This window comes from Cavia porcellus, unplaced genomic scaffold (genome assembly GCF_034190915.1).
Source record: "Cavia porcellus strain 051 isolate PalLab524CR breed Dunkin Hartley unplaced genomic scaffold, mCavPor4.1 scaffold_1, whole genome shotgun sequence".
In the NCBI taxonomy this organism is placed as follows: domain Eukaryota; kingdom Metazoa; phylum Chordata; class Mammalia; order Rodentia; family Caviidae; genus Cavia; species Cavia porcellus.
Window position 1 is genome coordinate 107241374 of NW_026947484.1, and position 17339 is coordinate 107258712.

General features: G+C 45.0%; 2 protein-coding genes and 1 pseudogene across 8 annotated transcripts; 2 read left to right on the forward strand and 1 right to left on the reverse strand.

The window, feature by feature from the left end:
• Positions 1-218: 218 nt before the first annotated feature.
• Positions 219-17062, reverse strand: Aph1a (aph-1 homolog A, gamma-secretase subunit). 2 transcript variants are annotated; one of them, XM_063252777.1, is made up of 7 exons: positions 16935-17062; positions 2726-2896; positions 2487-2560; positions 2130-2252; positions 1849-1976; positions 1312-1435; positions 219-1001 (listed from the first exon to the last, which is right to left on the reverse strand). In XM_063252777.1, exons 1-7 carry the CDS (start codon positions 17045-17047, stop codon positions 937-939), a joined length of 798 nt encoding a protein of 265 aa, XP_063108847.1. In that variant the 5' UTR covers positions 17048-17062; the 3' UTR covers positions 219-936. The 2 variants fall into 2 exon arrangements, with proteins under 2 accessions (XP_063108847.1, XP_003478950.1); XM_003478902.5 differs by lacking the exon at positions 16935-17062 and adding an exon at positions 3425-3751.
• On the forward strand, positions 6155-15929 carry CUNH1orf54 (chromosome unknown C1orf54 homolog). Of its 6 annotated transcripts, none has more exons than XM_063252789.1 (8): positions 6155-6283; positions 6430-6494; positions 9081-9161; positions 9914-9972; positions 10225-10338; positions 14033-14125; positions 14942-15046; positions 15678-15929. In XM_063252789.1, exons 2-7 carry the CDS (start codon positions 6449-6451, stop codon positions 15041-15043), a joined length of 495 nt encoding a protein of 164 aa, XP_063108859.1. In that variant the 5' UTR covers positions 6155-6283; positions 6430-6448; the 3' UTR covers positions 15044-15046; positions 15678-15929. The 6 variants fall into 6 exon arrangements, with proteins under 6 accessions (XP_063108859.1, XP_063108863.1, XP_063108877.1 ...); XM_063252793.1 differs by having other exon boundaries at positions 14945-15046; XM_063252803.1 differs by lacking the exon at positions 14033-14125 and having other exon boundaries at positions 6160-6283; positions 14945-15046.
• Positions 6503-9067, forward strand: LOC100720570 (ATP synthase F(0) complex subunit B1, mitochondrial-like; annotated as a pseudogene).
• Positions 17063-17339: the final 277 nt, after the last annotated feature.

Genomic DNA, 17339 nt, shown 5'->3' on the forward strand with positions numbered 1-17339 from the left:
ACTCCTTTTATCCCATTCCTGAAAAGGGAGATCCACTTCTGGGCAATACTTACAGTGTCTGACATTAAATTATCAACCCCAATATCTGTCCTGGTACCAAAGCTATGCTTGGAGATCAGTAGTTACCAGGTTAGGAAGAAGGTAGAATAAGAGATGTAACAGAGCAGAAACCTCAATTAATATGTTAACCCTTTCCTTAAAACCAAGTCCCCCCACAATTATAAAGTCCTTTTTATTAGTCAAAATCACAATCACCTTGATTAAAAGGATGGGACACTCCACCCTCGCAGAATATGATACAGTTTATAGAAAACCTCCCCAGTACCCTACCCCACCCCAATTAAAAACTAGAAAAAAAATCTGCCCTCCTTCCCTGTGATGCCATAGTAGTCTGACCCCTCTGAGGGCAACAGGGCTCTAGAGTGGGCCAGCTCCCTCAGCACCCTTCGCTTCACCCTGGGGAGAGGAGGGACGCTGGTGGTCAAGGAGGTTACAACCAATAGTTCCAGTAATACCAGTTCCCACACATGCACTTCCTTCCTTTCTTCCAGGGCCTGGGACAAGAGGAAAGGGGTCAGAAATAAGCCAGCCATGAGGAGCAATTTAAAGAGGGAAAATATAGCCCACGGAGGTTAGCAGAGTTTCAGTGTACCTCCTTCCTCTCCCCTCCCTAAAAAAAACCAAGGCAGTTGAGGTCTTTATCACATCAAAAATGGTTCCCTTCAGACCTGAGAAAGACTAGGACATCCAGTCTGGGGAGAGGGAACTGGAAAACTCAGAGCTCATCTACACTTGAGCTCCCATTCATTTCATCTCCAGGGCAATGGCTAAACTAGGTCCCTTTTCTTGGCAACCTGCACTGTCCCGAGCTGGAGATGGAGAAATACAGGGCGAGGAGGAGGGCACCCCAGGCCCAGGGGTCCCCCCCAGGTTCCCTCAGTCCTCGGGTGGGATGCGCAGGGCAGAATACACCATCACCCGACTGTCCTCCTGCCGTCGGCCTGCAGAGGGGAAGCGGGGTGAGTCATGGGCTGGGTGAGAGCAGAGCACTGACACACAGGGAGTCCTGGACAACAAGGGGTCCCCAGGTGGTGGGGATAAGTGAGGATTCAAACCCACCAGTCACTGACTGGTAACACTAAGATACCAAAGGTCACAAATGGACAAAGCAAAACCCTGAAGGTGGTAGGACAGACTAAAGAGGAGACGGAGCACATGGGAAACGGACCGGGCTGGGGCTAGGTTCAGTCATGGGCAGTGGGCACACAGGTGGGATCTGTCAGGCGATCAGTCCAGGTAGTCAGTCCTTACACGAGATGCTGCGTTGGATACTTCGGAGGGACCCTCCTGCTGTGATGAAAGCCCAAAGCCCCATGGAAACAGTGACTGCATAGATGGGCAACAAGCTGGCTTCATACCATGGGTTCAAGAATGTCTGGGAATGAGAGGAAACACAGAAAAGAAGTTAAATTCTCTCTCTACCTAGTCCCCACATTTCTTTGTGCCTCTGACTCAAAACTTGTCCAGGCATATCATCAAATTCCCCAGTCTTTCCTCCAGAAGACCAGTACCTATGGCCACATATTTTCTGATTTTCAAGTCCCTCAAAGGCTGCTGCCACTCTTGCTCTCTGCACATCCTCTGCATTCCAGCTTAACTAATTCATTCAAATGCCCCCCCAAGTACCCCCAGAGCAGCTCATATAACTGATACTGACATGGCACACCCCTGAAGGCTCATCTTTCTGCCTCCACCCAAGATAAATGTTAAGAAGTAAAAATACCCACCCATCCCATTCACCATTAAAGGCTTTTTTCTCCCTAACTCAGACCTTTATCTCCAACTCACCAGTCCTGATGTCAGTAGGTGACTCCCAACCACCAGGCCCAAAGCCCAGTACCGTCTCCTCTCACAGGCATCAAAGAACACAACTCCCCAAAAGGTATGGAGCAGGATAATGGCTGCTGTCAGAAAGGCTGGAGGGAGGGAGATGGGGATGAAATACATCCCTGATTTTCTCCCAGCCTCCTGAGATGTTGAGCCAAAGAAGTCTCCCAGGGAAGGCCAATAAATGAAATCAGGGCCAGGGATGAATGGGGCATGAAGGCAACATTAGAAGTGAGCCTTACCTGAAGTCAGAAAGTAATAGGGTGAGTCTCCATGGATCCCAACCACACCTGGCCCAAGTGCATCGGCCAAAATATTGATAACAGAGAAGACACCACTGATGATACCGAAGGAGAGACCAGAAACTGGGGGGAGGGAGGGTCCTGTCAATGTCACAGCTCACTATTGCCTCACCACCAGCAATCCCTCCCATTCTCTGTAACCATTCTTCCACACCTACTCTCCCTCCAGACCACCTTTCCTTGGAAGTCAGGTATGAAGGAAAACAAGACAAGACTTAGAACACGTGGATTATTTAGAGATTTCCCTAGGGAGGGGGCTGTCCAATTCCCTCCTCCAGTCCCTCTCCCTTGGCTCACCATAGGCCATCTGTCGGATGGAAATGGGTGATCTTCCGTCCTCACTCAGCGATGCTAACCCCTCATCTGCCTTCCTGGGGTGGGGTGGGGTAGGGGAAAATGAGGGAGGGCTGGGATGGTCCTTTCCCTCTAATGTCCTCCCTTAGTGTCTCTCCCTCCAAACCACCACCCAGAGCTGCCCCACTCCCCACTGTACAATTCTCTGCCCCTCTCCCCTCCAGATCTACCCATCTTCTTACTTAAGCAGCTTGTAGTAGGCAAAGCGGAACACTTCCTGTAGAAGGACAGAGACAGCAGCACCAAAAATCAGGAGGCCATACTGGAGCCGGGCATCTGACCGATCTGTCACATGGACCAAGATGAACCACACTACAGAGGCCAGAAGCAGGGAAACCAGCCAGAAAAATGCCCTGAGAGAAAAGATGAAAGCAATGAGACAAGCAAGTGTAAGAAGCACCCAGAGAAATCGGGGAGGGGGAGGAGAAAAGGAGAACCATCCAAGAAAAGTTGTAGTTAGATTTCCAAACGGTGATGGAGACTGGGATCACATACAGTAGCTACTCATTTGTAAGAATCTGGACGCAGAAGAAGGGGTAGAAATCTGATTAGGAATGACAGAGTATGAGGGCACGGAAGGGAAGGTATCCATTCTTGGATCCTCCCTCCTGTCTGGGGCGGCCCAGGTCAACCCAGCCCCCTCCCAAGCCTCGGCCTTCGGCCTCCTCTGACGTAGCCGGGAGGCGTGTAGGAGGAATCTGTGCGTCCCTGGAAGGCGGAAACCATCTGCGGGAAAACGTAAATCACCCAGATCACCCATCCGACCCTGTCCTGGTATCGACTTATTTCCACCAACTCAGCCTTCCAGGATCGCCCCACTTCCTCCAACCCCTTCCGCGTCTGTCTTTCCATGCTATCCCGCCTCTCTACAATCTACTCACCCTGCCACCAAGATGATAACGCGAAGGGGGTCCCCGGCCACTGTGATCAAGAACAGCGCGAAGGCTGGGCCGAACGCGACGAAAGTGCATCCGAAAAACACTGCCGCCCCCATGGCGGGGCAGCTGGGGAAAGGGTTGGCACCTTCGCCAAGGGAGGCAAACAAGAAGAGCGCGCCAGCTGAGGAGCTTGTGTGGGGGTGGCGGCGCGACCCCCTCAAGGGGCGCGCTGCAATGTCACCCCTGAACCCCAGGGAAGGGTAGGGGGCACCGCAACCCCACACGGTTCGTCCGGCTTGGTCTACGGAAGCCGGAAGCGGACAAACCCGGACAGCAGCCCCAGGACCGCCTCCCATCTAATCCCCATCCCTGGAAAGCCAATGAGGAATTAGCGGAGGCGGAGCTTCAACGGCAGGAGCTTGGCTGAACAACCTACTGGGAGTTGTAGTCTCCAGTCACCTGAGTCTTGGACCTCGTCCTGGGAGTGGCTCGAACTGTTTATTTTATATACTTTATTTTAGTTTTTGAGAGGTACCGGAAATCGAATTTAACTTCGCGCTTGCAAGTCAGGCGCTTATGCCACTTATTTAAATCCCCGGCCCTTCGAACTGTTTAAAGAGCTGAGCCTGATCCCGATGAAGGCACGGCTTCATGGGTTCTGTTAACACCTTGGCCGCGGTTTGTGGGGGAAGAACGATGACAATCTTTTTATTTTCTTTTTCTTTTTTTGACAAGATCTCGCTAAGTCGCTAAACTGTCCAAGATGGACTAGAACTTGGGATACTCCTGCCTCAACCTCCCAAAGTGCTGGGATTACAGGAGTGGGCCACCATGCTGAGCTACCCTATCTCATCTTGAAGGGCTGCAGAGAGGAAAAGTCCTGTTTGAATCTAAGAAACAAATACAAAGAGCACAGGATAGAGGGTGCAGGGAGATAGGGACAGGTATTGTTCTTACTTGAATGAAAGGAAATGGGCTAGCGCTGCTGCCTAAGGGATAAAAAGATTTCAAAGTAGGAGCTCTTCGGACAGGCTAGTACAGGAGATGTAGAATACTGTATTTCGCTAGTAAACCCTTCATCTCTGATCTTCAATGACAGAATAAGAGAAACGTCAAAGGAGCCTGGGGAGAAATGTTAGGAAGGCGTTTAGAAGGAATTCAGAAGTTTAAAAAGTAATTAGAGCGTTGAGGCTGAAGGAAAATGACACGCTTCCCCACCACACCACCCCCTGCTAGTCAGTTCCGTTTTCTGTTTATGTCATACTTCCTCTATATGTTTTCTGAAAAATGAAGACCAAAAGAAAAAGAGCGAAGGGGTTGGTCCTTAGGGAGAATGTTTAAGCAAAGAAGTCTTAGGATGGGAAAGTGAGCATCGAAGTACCAGAAAACTACAGAAATGGAAAAGAACTAGGCTTCTTGGAGATGATCCATGATTTAATGAATATATTTATGTTCACCTAGATATTTTACATGTTCTTCAGGACATTTTGAAAAGGCTCTGAGGAATTGATTCACCAAGCATATCTTCCCCCCATAAGGTTGACTGGGCAGCAACATCATGGGCAGCACTCAAGACTTCAACATGCCCTGCTTCTGAGTCCAGCAGTGAAGAAATAGGAACAAGACAACTTTTCTCACCTCTCCTGTTAGCTGTGGGTACTGCATCTCCTGATGGCTGAGAGCATTTTCTACCCATCTTGTTCATAGGTGGTTCCATATAGATTGTATTGTGCTTGTAGATGTAGAGCAAATATTCATCAATTCCATTTCAAAACAAAACAAAAAACTATTTTCTTATCCTCTTGCCCACGAGTTCTGAATTACAGACTAGACCTAGCTCACAGTGCCTAGCCAGTGTTTCTGAATTGAATAGACTGAAACTAGGAAATAAAGACACAGACAGAAAGATGAGAACTCTACTTCTGAAATCCTGAATGAAGTAGGACGTGAGTAGGAGGGCACAGCACACAACAGAGGGAAAAGACTCAGACCTACTTCCTCCCTTCTCTTCTGTGTCCAGGACATTGAGAACAAGGTGAGGTCAGGTCAGCACTGAACAGAGAGGAAATAATTCTCCTCGGCTGAGAGCTTTCTTTTTTTTTTTTTTTTTTAAATTTTATTTAAGGAGAAAAGAAAAAAAAAAGCAGAGAAAGGGTACAAGTTATACAGATTTGCAGAAAAAAAATGAACAGTAGTAAATTACTAGTTAATGGATTACATATTGTCATCTTAGAAATAATTGTTCAAGTCACAAAATTAAAGCTTGTAAAGTGGACATTCCATCAATGATACTGCAAACAGTTCTGTACAATGATCCAATAAAACTCTGTGATATCATATTCTATCTTATACACTTAAATATACATGCAGTTATATAGTTTAGAGCACTTTCTTTTCCTCTCTTTTGTACAATGACTATTACACATTTTGGGGGGGAGCTTTCAATCAGAAACAACACAGCAGGTGCTTTGCGAGTTGAACAATGACGGGTAAATACTGCTCCCATCCTCCACAGCCAAGACAGGCAAAGAAGGTCTATTTTCAGTCTAGAAAAAAATGTTTACTTTTTCCGCTGAACATTTTTTCAGTGTAAAAGAGAGATTATGATTAAGCCGCTAAAAGAAAGGCAACTCTGAATGGCCCTGGTGAGCTAGGGACAGCGAGAGGGAGGGTGGGGTTTTCTAGAGGACTGGGAGGGAGAAAGGAAAGGCAGAAGATGAGCTTATTGGTTGGCTTTTCTTTGGCAATGGGTGTCCTACATGGGCCTAAGGCTGGAGGAGCTTGATGCACAAAAACCCACTGCTACTCCAAAACTCACTGCTGCTTCTCAGAATCTGGGCAGCTCAAGCTGAGGACCAACCGGTAGTAACTGAAGATGTGGCCAGCAAGGAGGCGGGGAATCCTGCTGCAGGGAGAGGAGCCCCTACAGCTTCCTTCCAGCCTTGGCCCGTGGGGGAGGCGGGGAAAGTTTGGTGGGAAACAGTGTAACTTCCTTTTTACTTCCACAGCGACTGTGAAAAATCCAGAATGGATGTCCTCTTCACAGCCATCCTTGTTGTGCCACTTATCTTGGGTAAGTCCACTTTCTTTCCTGCTCCCAGCTTTTGTACCAGGCCCTCTATAAGGACAGGGCAAAAGGGAACGAATGAAAAGGTGCATGGTGCATTTCAGTGGGAAGTAAGGTATTTCTCATCTGTGCCGGGGTCCAGAGTAGGGAGCAGGGAAGATCTGGAAGGCAGACTCAAGGTAATGACATGTCATATAGACAACAGAGTCCCAGAGAGAGGGGATCTTTTAGTAAGGGCAAACTTAAGCTTCCACCACCACAACACTGAATAACAAGAAGGACTAATGTAAGAGTAGGGAAAAGATGAATGGACCCTTGGAAGATGGGCAGTCTGCAACTAGTGAAAGAAGCCAAGTTATCTCCTTTCCCAGAGAATAGAAAGAAAACTTTCTCTTAGTAAAGACAGAGCTATGCGTTGGCCTTTAGGATAGTGGAAAATTGGCTGCTTTCAGGGACAGGGTCCCAAGAGTAGCTTGGCTCCTTCCCTTCCTTTGTTTCCTAGCTTGCCAGGTGTGTCTCATTGTTTCCTGACACCCCACCACCACCACCAGATTCTTGTGTCATTAGTTTGGTGTTGGAGAGAAAGCTGGCAAGGAGTTCAGTGAAGTGCTTAGCTGGAAGTGTAGAGTAATTGATTCAACCATGAAAGCTGTATATTTTTAGTTTTGGAAAGAACTGAAAATAGAGCCACTTGTAGGGGTGCACACCTGTGATCCCACCACTCAGCAGGCTGAAGCAGGAAGATCGTCTCAAGTTGGAGGCCAACCTGGGCTACATAGCAAGACCCTGCCTCAAAATAAGTAAATAAATAAAAACAAAACAAAACAGAAAACTAAGAGATGGGGCATTTAATCTGGTTGAATCATTAAGCAGATATTAAGTAGCTTGTTCAAGATTACTCTGCCGGCTCTGTTCGGGGTTACGGGAAGCTAAAACCATTTCCTGGACCTTTGTTGATCATGCTGTCCTGGGTGGTACTTTCTGCCACCACCACAGTGGCACCCAGTCTGAACAATGCAGCCCTCCTAGGACCAGGGATATTGCAGGCAACAAGGATCCTTCACACAGAGTAGACAGGATTTGTTCCTTTCCCACTTCTTCCAGAACTTGGTGGAAAAGTTTATTTTGGGCTGACTCCTAAGGAATTCTTCCAGTTGCTTTATCCTAAAACTCGTGGAACAGGACCCTATATGCTTGGAACTGAGCTTATCTTGCATTTTCTGTCCAAAGAAATACATGTGATTACCCCAGAGATCTTCTCCACCATATCTGTGGAAGGGATACTTATTTACAGAATTTAAAAAATACAATGTCTCTTTTGGATAATTTATTGATAAGCTCAATAAGCAAAAAATTACCCAACTAGAAGAGGCAAAACAAGGTTCCATGAAACAAATCCAGGATACAACTGAACTGAGGAAGTCCTAGCAGGCACTTGTTCAGCGCAACTACCTGGACTATCATGTCTCTGGGCAGAATATGATGCATCGAAAGGAATAAGAGCACATGATAAGCTAGGTAGAGAAGCAAGTGGTGCACAGCATCTCTCCACAACAGGAAAAGATGATTGCCAAGTATATTATAGATCTAAAGCTGTTTGCAAAGAAGGCTCAAGCACAGACCACTGTGCAAAATTGGATAGCCCAGTTGAGGCAGCCAGAAACAGTTAACTAAATGGAAACTAGTGTATATAACAAAACTTCCCATATTGCTGTCTACTGGAATTACAGTTTACTTTTCCTAAAAAGGAAAAGCTTGGGGTTTCGTTTAGTGAGAACTAAACCTATTGGCCCAGCAGATGGTTCTCATCGTTACTCTGCATTTTTTTTCCTTACTCTGCATTTTGAGTTGTTCTATGATCACTTTTAAATTTTATTTTTACTAAATCTTATTACCTCACTAAAGATTATCAAATTATAGGTTAAATTTGTAATTAGTTCTATGATCTTGCAACAAAGGACAACTGAAACAAAAAAAAATTATTCTGCTAGTTAGCAGTGAAGCTAGAACCAAAATCCAAATCTAAGAGACACTGCTAAAAGAAGCCATCTCTCGAATACAATAAATTCTAGGGCACAGTCTTTATATTTTTCATTTCTAGTCTCTGCCTCCTTCTTTTTTTTTTTTTTTTTTTTTGATTTTTCTCTTTGGCTTTATAGTATGTGCTTTCCACCCTAGGAGTTCCTGGACTGAACAAGCAGAGTAGCCAGGCCTGATGGCAGAGGTTTGTAATCTCAGCACTCCAGGAGACTGAGGCAAGAGGATTTCAAGTTCAAGTCCAAACTGGGAAATTTAGCAATTTACCAGGATCCTGTCTCAAAATAAAATGTAAAGGAGGTCTGGGGATGTAGCTCAGTGTGAAGGATGTGGGTTCATTCCTCAGTACGTACCAATAAAAGGAAGGGAGGCCAAGCACAGATTAGCAGGCCTCATTACAAATATGAAGCCCAGAAGACTATGGAGGATTCAAGGTGCAAAGGCAGGGGATAATATGCCGCTTGGAAGGTAGGCAGACAGAACTAGCAGAGTTGGATCAGGTTCTGTTCCAAGGTGGTCCAGAGGCCTCCTCACCTATAATCCTTGTTGTCATAGGTCAAGAATATGAGGATGAAGAACTGGTACAGGATGATTATTATCAAGTGATTTATTATTACACAGTCACCCCAACTTATGGTGAGTATGCTCTAACCCTTAGTTGAGTGGAGAGAGGCTGTGGGACTATTTAGCTCTAAGACTGCCCTTCACACACAGCAAATGAGTCAGAAATTTGGCTATGAACAAAAACTATCAAGACTCTTAATGCTGTTTCTCAAGCTAGTGATCTTTTTTTTTTTTTTTTTTTTTTCTTTTTTGAGACAAGGTCTCATTATGCAGTTCAGGCTGGCCTTGAGCTCACTTTGTAGCCCAGGCTGGTCTCGAACTCACAATGAGCCTCCCACCTCAGCCTCAAGGGCTGGGATTACAGGTGTGAGCCACCATACCCGGCTCAAGCTAGTGATCTTTAACTCAAGAAAACTGCTGAAACAATTTGGAAGTTTTATTGTTGGTAAATTATTTTGAAACCAGATGGTAAATATAAACATACACGCACATTCATTCAAGTAGTTTAACATTAAAGTTAATTAGGAGTGGATTATACCAATAAATTTTACAACTTGATCAAGTTGAAGTTGATCAAGAAGATCATTCTGAGCAATTGCTTTCCATTCCTGAATCTAGAGTTCCCTTTCTTCTTTTTTTACTAATTTTGTTTTTGTTTTTTGAGACAGGGTCTCACTGTGTAGTTCAGGCTCGACTTGAGCTCACTATGTAGCCCAGGCTGGCCTCAAACTCACAGCAATCCTTATGCCTCAGCCTCCCAAGTGCTGGGGTCACAGGCATGCACTACCACACCCAGATATCATTATTTATTTTCTCCTTCCCAGATGATTTTAATGTAAATTTCACCATTGATTACTCCATGTTTGAGTCAGAGGACAAGTTGGTAAGTGACCTGTACAGAGGATCAAGATAAATAACAGTTTAAAAGAAACTGGATCATGTTGAAATGTAACTGATTAGCAAGAGTGAAAACGAGGTGGGGGGAGAGAAATTAGGAAGTGATTCCCAGACAGGGGTGATGGTAGCTGCAGGGTAGAGAGCTGGTGAAGGGGGGAAGCACTTGAAATAGAGAATCTATGAGGATGTTGAAGGGGGAAGATAGTAATTCAGTGTTTCCCAATCCTGGTGAATGCAGAACAATTCGTTCAAAGAGGTAACAACGAAAGCAGTAGAGACCACCATCAGTCTTCAAACCCAACCTGAGGACAATGAGAATCCTGTAACCACAAAACCAATGACGATGGCAACAGTGAGTTGAATGGGGACCAGTGAAGAGGGGGATAAGACCTCTGTAACCCAGAAAGATCTCAGTGCTGGTAATGCAGTATAATGGAGGCCTGAATACCAGGTTGAGGTGGGGAAAATAACTAGTGCTGCAGTCCAGGTGTTCATCTCAAATTGGCCATCGTATCTTTCACTGAGGTAATACAATCCTGTATGCAAAACACCTGGAATTGGCTTGTGGGGCATGGCTGTAATCCCAACACTTGGGACAATGAGGTGGGAGTATTTCAAGATCGAGGCCAACCTGGGCTACATAGTGAATTCGAGGCCAGCCTGAGCTACATAGTGAATTCGAGGCCAGCCTGAGCTACATAGTGAGACCCTGTCTCAAAAAACAAAAACTACTGGAAAAACTTGGTGCTGCTGAATTTCAGTCGAATAGTACTTAATGCTTATGTAATCTCTGCCTAAAACTTATGAGGATGCTGATGAGAAAGAGATCTTAGATGTTGTTATTGCCCTCAAGGAATTTATAAGACTCACAAAATGAAAGGCATGTTACAATGTTAAGTTATGTACACTGTAATTTTGAGAGCATGACATAAACAAGTGTTCTAGTCAGCACAGTGAGAGAAATCTATATAGGGAAGGGTGGTCTGGAAGGTTTTAGGAAGTGATTGTGTTCCTCCACCCTCACCCTATACTAGGAGCAAACCCAGGGCCTTCTCACTGAGCTGCAGCACACGGCACCCACACTACCACCTTTTTAAAAATTTTTTGAGATAAGATCATGCTAAGGTTGGGCTAATGCTTGCCATCCCCCTGCCTGTTGGGATTACAGGTCTGCAAGACATGTTGTACATGTCTTGATTGTGCTTTGTATATAATTTGAATAGGTGAGCTTTTTTCTTCATTTTGGTTTTTCAAGACAGGTTTCACCATGTAGCCTAGGATGGCCTCAAACACAGTGATCCTCCTGTCTGGGCGTCTCAAGTGCTAGGATTACAGTCATGTGCCACCATGCCCAATCTGGTGAGATTTTGATTAGCATGAAATTATAAGAGGTTAAACCCAATCAGGAGGAAAAATAGTTATTATATGAATGTAAGAGCTACACATGTGTGAGAAATAGAGTAAGTATAGCATGGTTTAGTAGAGGGGGTATGATTGAAGGAAGAGTCCACAGAGAATGGCAGAAAAAACAAGCACAAGGCATCAAGTATTTGCATAGAAATTTCAAATATGGCAAGATAGGGCTCAAAGAACAAAACAAAAAGAGAGCAAATAGCCTGGGCTGGTGGCATATCATGCCTGTAATCTCTGCACTTAGGAGGTTCAGGCAGCAGGATCATAATGAGTTTGAGACAAGCCTAGCCTACATAATGAGTTCAAAGACAGCCTGAATTACATTGTGAGACTTTGTCTCAAACAAAAAAAAGCTAAACTATATATAGTCTGAAATGCCAGTTTATAAGCTTATAAATTTGGATTTATAAGCAAGAGGGGGTCCTTCACTATGGCAAGCACATGATGCAGCTGGCACCTGGTTGTAGGCAAGTTGCAGTTTAATGGAGTCAAGAGATTTGTATTGTTCCCACAATCTAGTAAAGGTCTGGACTAAGAAAGTAGTATTACGAATTGAGAGGAGAAAAGTAAGCATTTTGGGCTGGGGATTTAGCTCAGCGGCATAAGCACCTGCCTTGCAAGCAGGTGGTCGTGAGTTCAATCCCCAGTACCAATTAAAAAAAAAAGAGCTGGGGATTTAGCTCAGTGGCATAAGCAAGTGCCTGCCTTACAAGCAGGCGGTTGTGAGTTCGATCCCTGGTACCGATAAAAACTGAAAAAGACAAAAAAGAAAAATAAGTATTTTGAAACAAATGCTTTGTTTTGATAATAATTTCATATAAAGAATAAATCAGGAGCTAAAATAACTTACAGGTTTTAAATATGTTTGTGAAAATGGTTAACCAAAATGGGAACTATGGGAAACAGAGTGGTTAAAGAGGGAAGTTATAAATTTGGTATTGACCAAGCCGAATTTATGCTGATTTCCTTATAAGAGGACTATCGTAAAAAAAGCTGAACTAGGTCAGGACTAGAGTTTTATTTTTCTTTTTGGTACCAGGAATCAAACCTGCTTCATGCTTCCTGGGCAGGCACTGCCCTGCCAAGCTCATCTCCAGCCCAAGTCTAGAGCTGCAAGTGCAGAACCAGTTAAAAGGGTCAATGAGGGCTGGGATACAGCTCAGCAGCACAGTGCCTTCCTGGCAAGGACAAGGTGGGGAGTTCGATCCTTGGTAGGGGGGGAGGGGTGGGAGTAAATGAGGGCCAGGTGTGATGGCATGTACCTGTAATCCAGTATTCTGGGATGCAGAGGCAGAAGCAGAGGCAGGGGGAGCCTAAATTTGAGCCCAGCCTGGAAAATTTAATAATTTATTGAGATTCTGTTTTAAAATAAAAAATTTTAGCTGGGCATGGTGGCACACACCTGTAATCCCAGCATGTGGGAGGCTGAGGCAGGAAGATCTCTGCAAGTTTGAGATTAGTCTGGGCTACAAAGTGAGCTCAAAGCCTGTTTGAACTGCATAGAGACCCTGTCTCAAAAAGGCAAAAAAATTAAAAAGGCTAGGGATGTAGCTACTGTGAAGGTCAACAAAAATCAATCAATCAATCTAGTGTTGTAACACATGTCTGCAATTCCAACAGTCAGAAAGGCTAAGGCAGGATGATCACAAATTCAAACCCAATCTAGACAATTTAAAGATTTAGCAAGGCCAGGTGTGGTAGTGCACACCTGTAATTCCAGCACTCAGAAGGTTGAAACAGGAAAATCTCTGAGTTCAGATCAGCCTGGACTAAAAATAAATTCATGGCTAACCTGAACTGAATATTGAAACCTTATCTCAAAAATACAAAATAAATAAAGACTTAGCAAGATCCTGTCTTTAACTGAATAAATAATTTTTAAAGGGCTTTTTAAAGCTCAGTGTGAACAGCGTGGGTTCAATCTCTAGTACTACCACCAGGACCACCAAAAAAAAAAAAAAAAAGCAGATGAGCTCAACGGAGTCAGTGGTATAGAAGATCAAAAAACCAAGGACACTGCCTGTAGTTGGTAGAATCAGAAAGGGAAATCAACCAAGAAAATAGAGATAGTGATTGGTGTGAGGCAGACAGATATCTAAATCTGTCTTAAGGAGTCTAGAAGAGAGAGCTAATATAATCAACCAAAAGCTACCAAGACAAGGAAGGCATTTCAGCATATGCCTGTAAATCCCAGCACTCAGGAGTCTGAGGCAGGAAGATCCATAGCTACCTGAAGGCCAGCCTGAACTACATAGCGTGACTTTGACTAAAAAACAAAAACAGCTGGGTGTGGTGGTGAACACCTATGATCTTAGCATTAGCCAGACTTGCAAGGATCCCCTGCAAGTTCCAGGCCAGCCTGTGCTGTGTAATGAGTTTAAACCCAACCTGAACTACATAGTAAGACCCGGTCTCAAAACAAAACACAAAACAGCAACAAAAAAATCAAAACCAAAAAGCTACCAAGAGGCCAAAGAGAAGATCATTTATAACTCACAATAATAGGATGATAGCAAGGTTTTCTTCTTTTGGGGGTAGTTTTAGGGTTTGTTTGTGGTTTTTGCTGGTGGTGGTGTTGGTGGGGTTTTTTTTGTTTGTTTTTTGTTTTTTTGAGACAGGGTCTCATTCTGTAGATCAGACTGGTCTTGAACTCACTATGGAGCCCAGGCTGGCCTCAAATTTGTAGTAATCCTCTGGACTTAGCCTATGGAGAACTGGGATTAGAGGTGGGTATCATGTGCCCAGCTGATAGTTTTAACTGAGTGGCTGGAGAAAGATAGATTTTGTGGAGTTGGAGAACACATTTTGAGGAAATGGAGACAAGTTTAGAACAACTGTTTTGTTTTTTGTTGTTTTTTGAGACAGGGTCTCACTATGCAGTTCAAGCTGGCCTTGAGCTCACTTTGTAGCCCAGACTGGTCTCAAGTTTTCAAGGATCTTCTTGCCTCAGTCTCCCAAGGGCTGGGATTACAGGCATGCACCACCACGCCTGGCTCGAGACCAACTGTTTTAAATAGATAGTAGGGTCCCCTTTAGATTGTAAGTGCCTTGAAGACAGGAATATAATGTTATTCTTATTTATATCCCTCCTACAGTACCTAGCACAGTGGCAAACACAGTGTCATGTACGTAACAGATAAGTCATAGTCACTGAGCTGGGCATGGTGGAACATACCTTTAATCTTAGCACTTCTGGTAGGCTGAGACAAGAGAATAAGCCCAGCCCAGGAAATTTAGCAATTTAGTGACATTTGGTCTCAGAATAAAAAAGGAGAGGGGATGTAACTCAATATAAAGGCCCTGGGTTCAGTCCCCAATATGGGGAAAAGTAGGAGCCTTTGAGTTTGGGCCTCCCTAAGTGGTCAAGGATGGCTGAAAGAACCCTGAAAGGTAGTGATGGGGCTGGGGGTTGGTCTTTCTCTGAGACCAGAGGAAAGGAACAAAGAGGTTGGTGGAAAATGATGTTACCCTTCTGGGCAGGGAGAGGAAGCAGTAGCCCGAAGGCTGAGGCAGTCCACTGTGAGGCGGTGTCTATCTTTTAGCAGAGTCCAGACCTGAATTCGGCCACTGTGTCCAACCTGCCAAGTCCTGTCCCCCTCCTCCTGTTGTGGGCCCTTGTCCAGGGCGGGATGTTTGTCCCCTAGGAGGTGAGTATATTGCCACTGGCTAGGGGCTGTGAGGAAATTCTGTTATGTCTGGCTAGCGTTTCCAGCCTAGGCAATTCTCAGCTGCTCAGAGATGAAAGAGGGGGCACATTTAGAAAAATCTCATTATTTAATGCTAAAGAAGTTTGAGAGGTGTGACACAGACTTTCATGATACAAGTCACTAATTTTTCTGAACACAGAGGAAGCCTTTCTAGAGCAGCTGACAGGTGAAATAGAGAAAAAGCTGCTTCAGGCCTTCTGGGTGCCTGGACAATCAGAGCTGGCTCTGTTCTAGCAATGTCAAGACAGGGTGGATGCCAGAGGGCAAAATGGGTGGGTCTTCCAAGTTGGTCAAGTCCAGAGGCCAACTTCTGAGGAAGCAGGTGGTGGTTCCCTGAGGTATTGGGAAGACTGGGGGGGGGGGGGGGAAACACTGTGTTGTAAAGTAGGCATTTTAAATTGGGGTTCTAAGTCACTAGAAAGAGATTTAGCAGGAGGAGTGAGCCAGAAGGACAGGTCTTCCCCAAGAGGTACCCGGAAGTCCAGTTCAAAACATTAGAAAAGGTGAGAGGCCTGAAGGAGTATGCCAGGTTCCCTAACCCTCATTCTGGTTTTTTTCTTTGTTTTTTCAGGTGAGAGCAAGCCACTTCAACTCTGTAAATGGGGATTTCATGAGAGGAAATTGGAGGATAAAATAAAAAAGAAAAGAAATATGCTGAATGTGGTGACACAGACCTCTCATCTCAGCACTCAGGAAGCTGAGTCAGGAGGAACTCCATAGTTTTGACACCTCCTTGGGTTGTATAGTGAGTTCAAGACTGGCCTGAACTACACAGTGAGACCCTGTCTCAAAAAACCAAAAATAAATAAATTAACTAATTAAATACGTGCCTTATGGTCTATTTCTTCATGAGAGTTCTGTCCAAAAGTCAGGACTCTAAATGACACCAGGATTTAGGGACAGAAGGGTTAGATTAGAAAACAAGTTAGGTGACAACAGACTAGAAGGAACTGTAGAGTGAGAATACATGTGGAATTTAAGGTAGAACAGAAAACACCTAGATATGACAGGATTATTCACATCTTCTATGCAATGCTAATTCTGCTGTTTTATTTCATTACTGTGTTGAGATTTTGTTTCAGAAAATATTAGAAACTTTAAAAGTGCAAAAAAAAAGTACTGCATTAGCATATATTTAACATAATCACATCTCCCAACTTCCACCTATACCCTTTGCATTTGGTAATTATGGCAGAATTAAAACAGAAGGAAAAAACTAATCAGAACTAGACTGCCCTCTTGCGGCTCTCCTGGTGTAGCAGTCTAAATTAGCCCACAATCCCTGAAAACCTGCTCTCTACTTCATTGTTCTCTTTAAATATAATAAATACTGCAATAGGAAACGAATAATAACCTCTGTAACTTCTGAGACGCTAAAAATTCTGAACTTTTCTTCCCTCCTTCAAAGTCTTTCCAATCTTCTCCATGGGTTCAAGAAAGTGGAGATACACAAAACCATAACCCAGGAGATGAGAAACATACCCCACCGTTCTCTGTACTCAAATTCTGAAAATTCAGGACGCACAGCCCAGAGATCCCAGGAGAGAAGTCAGAACACCTGAGTTCGGCGCTGACCTCTAGCGCTTCGGCGGGCCGGCATCCGAGCGGGTAACGTGCGCGGCAGGTTATGTAAGGAAAGGGCTGGCGGAGCCGCCCCACCGGGAGGCCGGGAAGGAACACGGTGTTCTCGGCTGCAATCCCCACCCTCACCCAGCAGGGCAGGAGGCACCCAATTTGGAGGAGTGAGAGAGAAGGGAGGGGAGGGTGAAACAGAGGGCAGGGAGTCACGAGGGCTGGGCCGCCGAGACAGGGGCGGACGCAGTGTCACCTCTCATGCTCCACACACGTTGCAGACTTAAATCGCTGGCGGTTTCCACGTGCTGCGCTCGTGAGGCGCTCAAAGAGGCGGCAGAATCTGAGGTCCCCGGCGCCTCCAGTCATACAGCCATTTTCTGAACCCTCCAGCAAATCATCATCCTATTTAAGGAAACAGGTTCTGCCCTCTTCCTCCCCTTCCTTTTTCACACTTTTTCCATCCTCCTCCGTTTCTCACCACCTGGTCCTCTCCCTGAGCCGCATGTAGGGGCGGAGCACGGAATGCTTCCCTTCAGCCAATCATCACGTTGCTGCTCTTGTATTGGCCGATCTTCTGTGTGCTATAGCAAATAGGCTGTGAATTTCTGTAACGAGAATCACGTGTTGCCGGCTGGACAACCAATGAGAGCATGAGAGC

What these genes read in the sequence shown, in the direction of transcription:
- Aph1a (XM_063252777.1), bottom strand. Translation starts at nt 17,047, where the DNA reads ATGACTGGAGGCGCCGGGGACCTCAGATTCTGCCGCCTCTTTGAGCGC. An exon ending in CATCCGACAGATGGCCTATG is followed by an intron (nt 2,253 to 2,486) that starts GTGAGCCAAGGG and finishes CCCTCCCCCCAG; the next exon opens with TTTCTGGTCTCTCCTTCGGT. An exon ending in CTATTACTTTCTGACTTCAG is followed by an intron (nt 1,977 to 2,129) that starts GTAAGGCTCACT and finishes CCCTCCCTCCAG; the next exon opens with CCTTTCTGACAGCAGCCATT.
- CUNH1orf54 (XM_063252789.1), top strand. Translation starts at nt 6,449, where the DNA reads ATGGATGTCCTCTTCACAGCCATCCTTGTTGTGCCACTTATCTTGG. An exon ending in CACAGTCACCCCAACTTATG is followed by an intron (nt 9,162 to 9,913) that starts GTGAGTATGCTC and finishes TCTCCTTCCCAG; the next exon opens with ATGATTTTAATGTAAATTTC. An exon ending in TTGAGTCAGAGGACAAGTTG is followed by an intron (nt 9,973 to 10,224) that starts GTAAGTGACCTG and finishes TGGTGAATGCAG; the next exon opens with AACAATTCGTTCAAAGAGGT.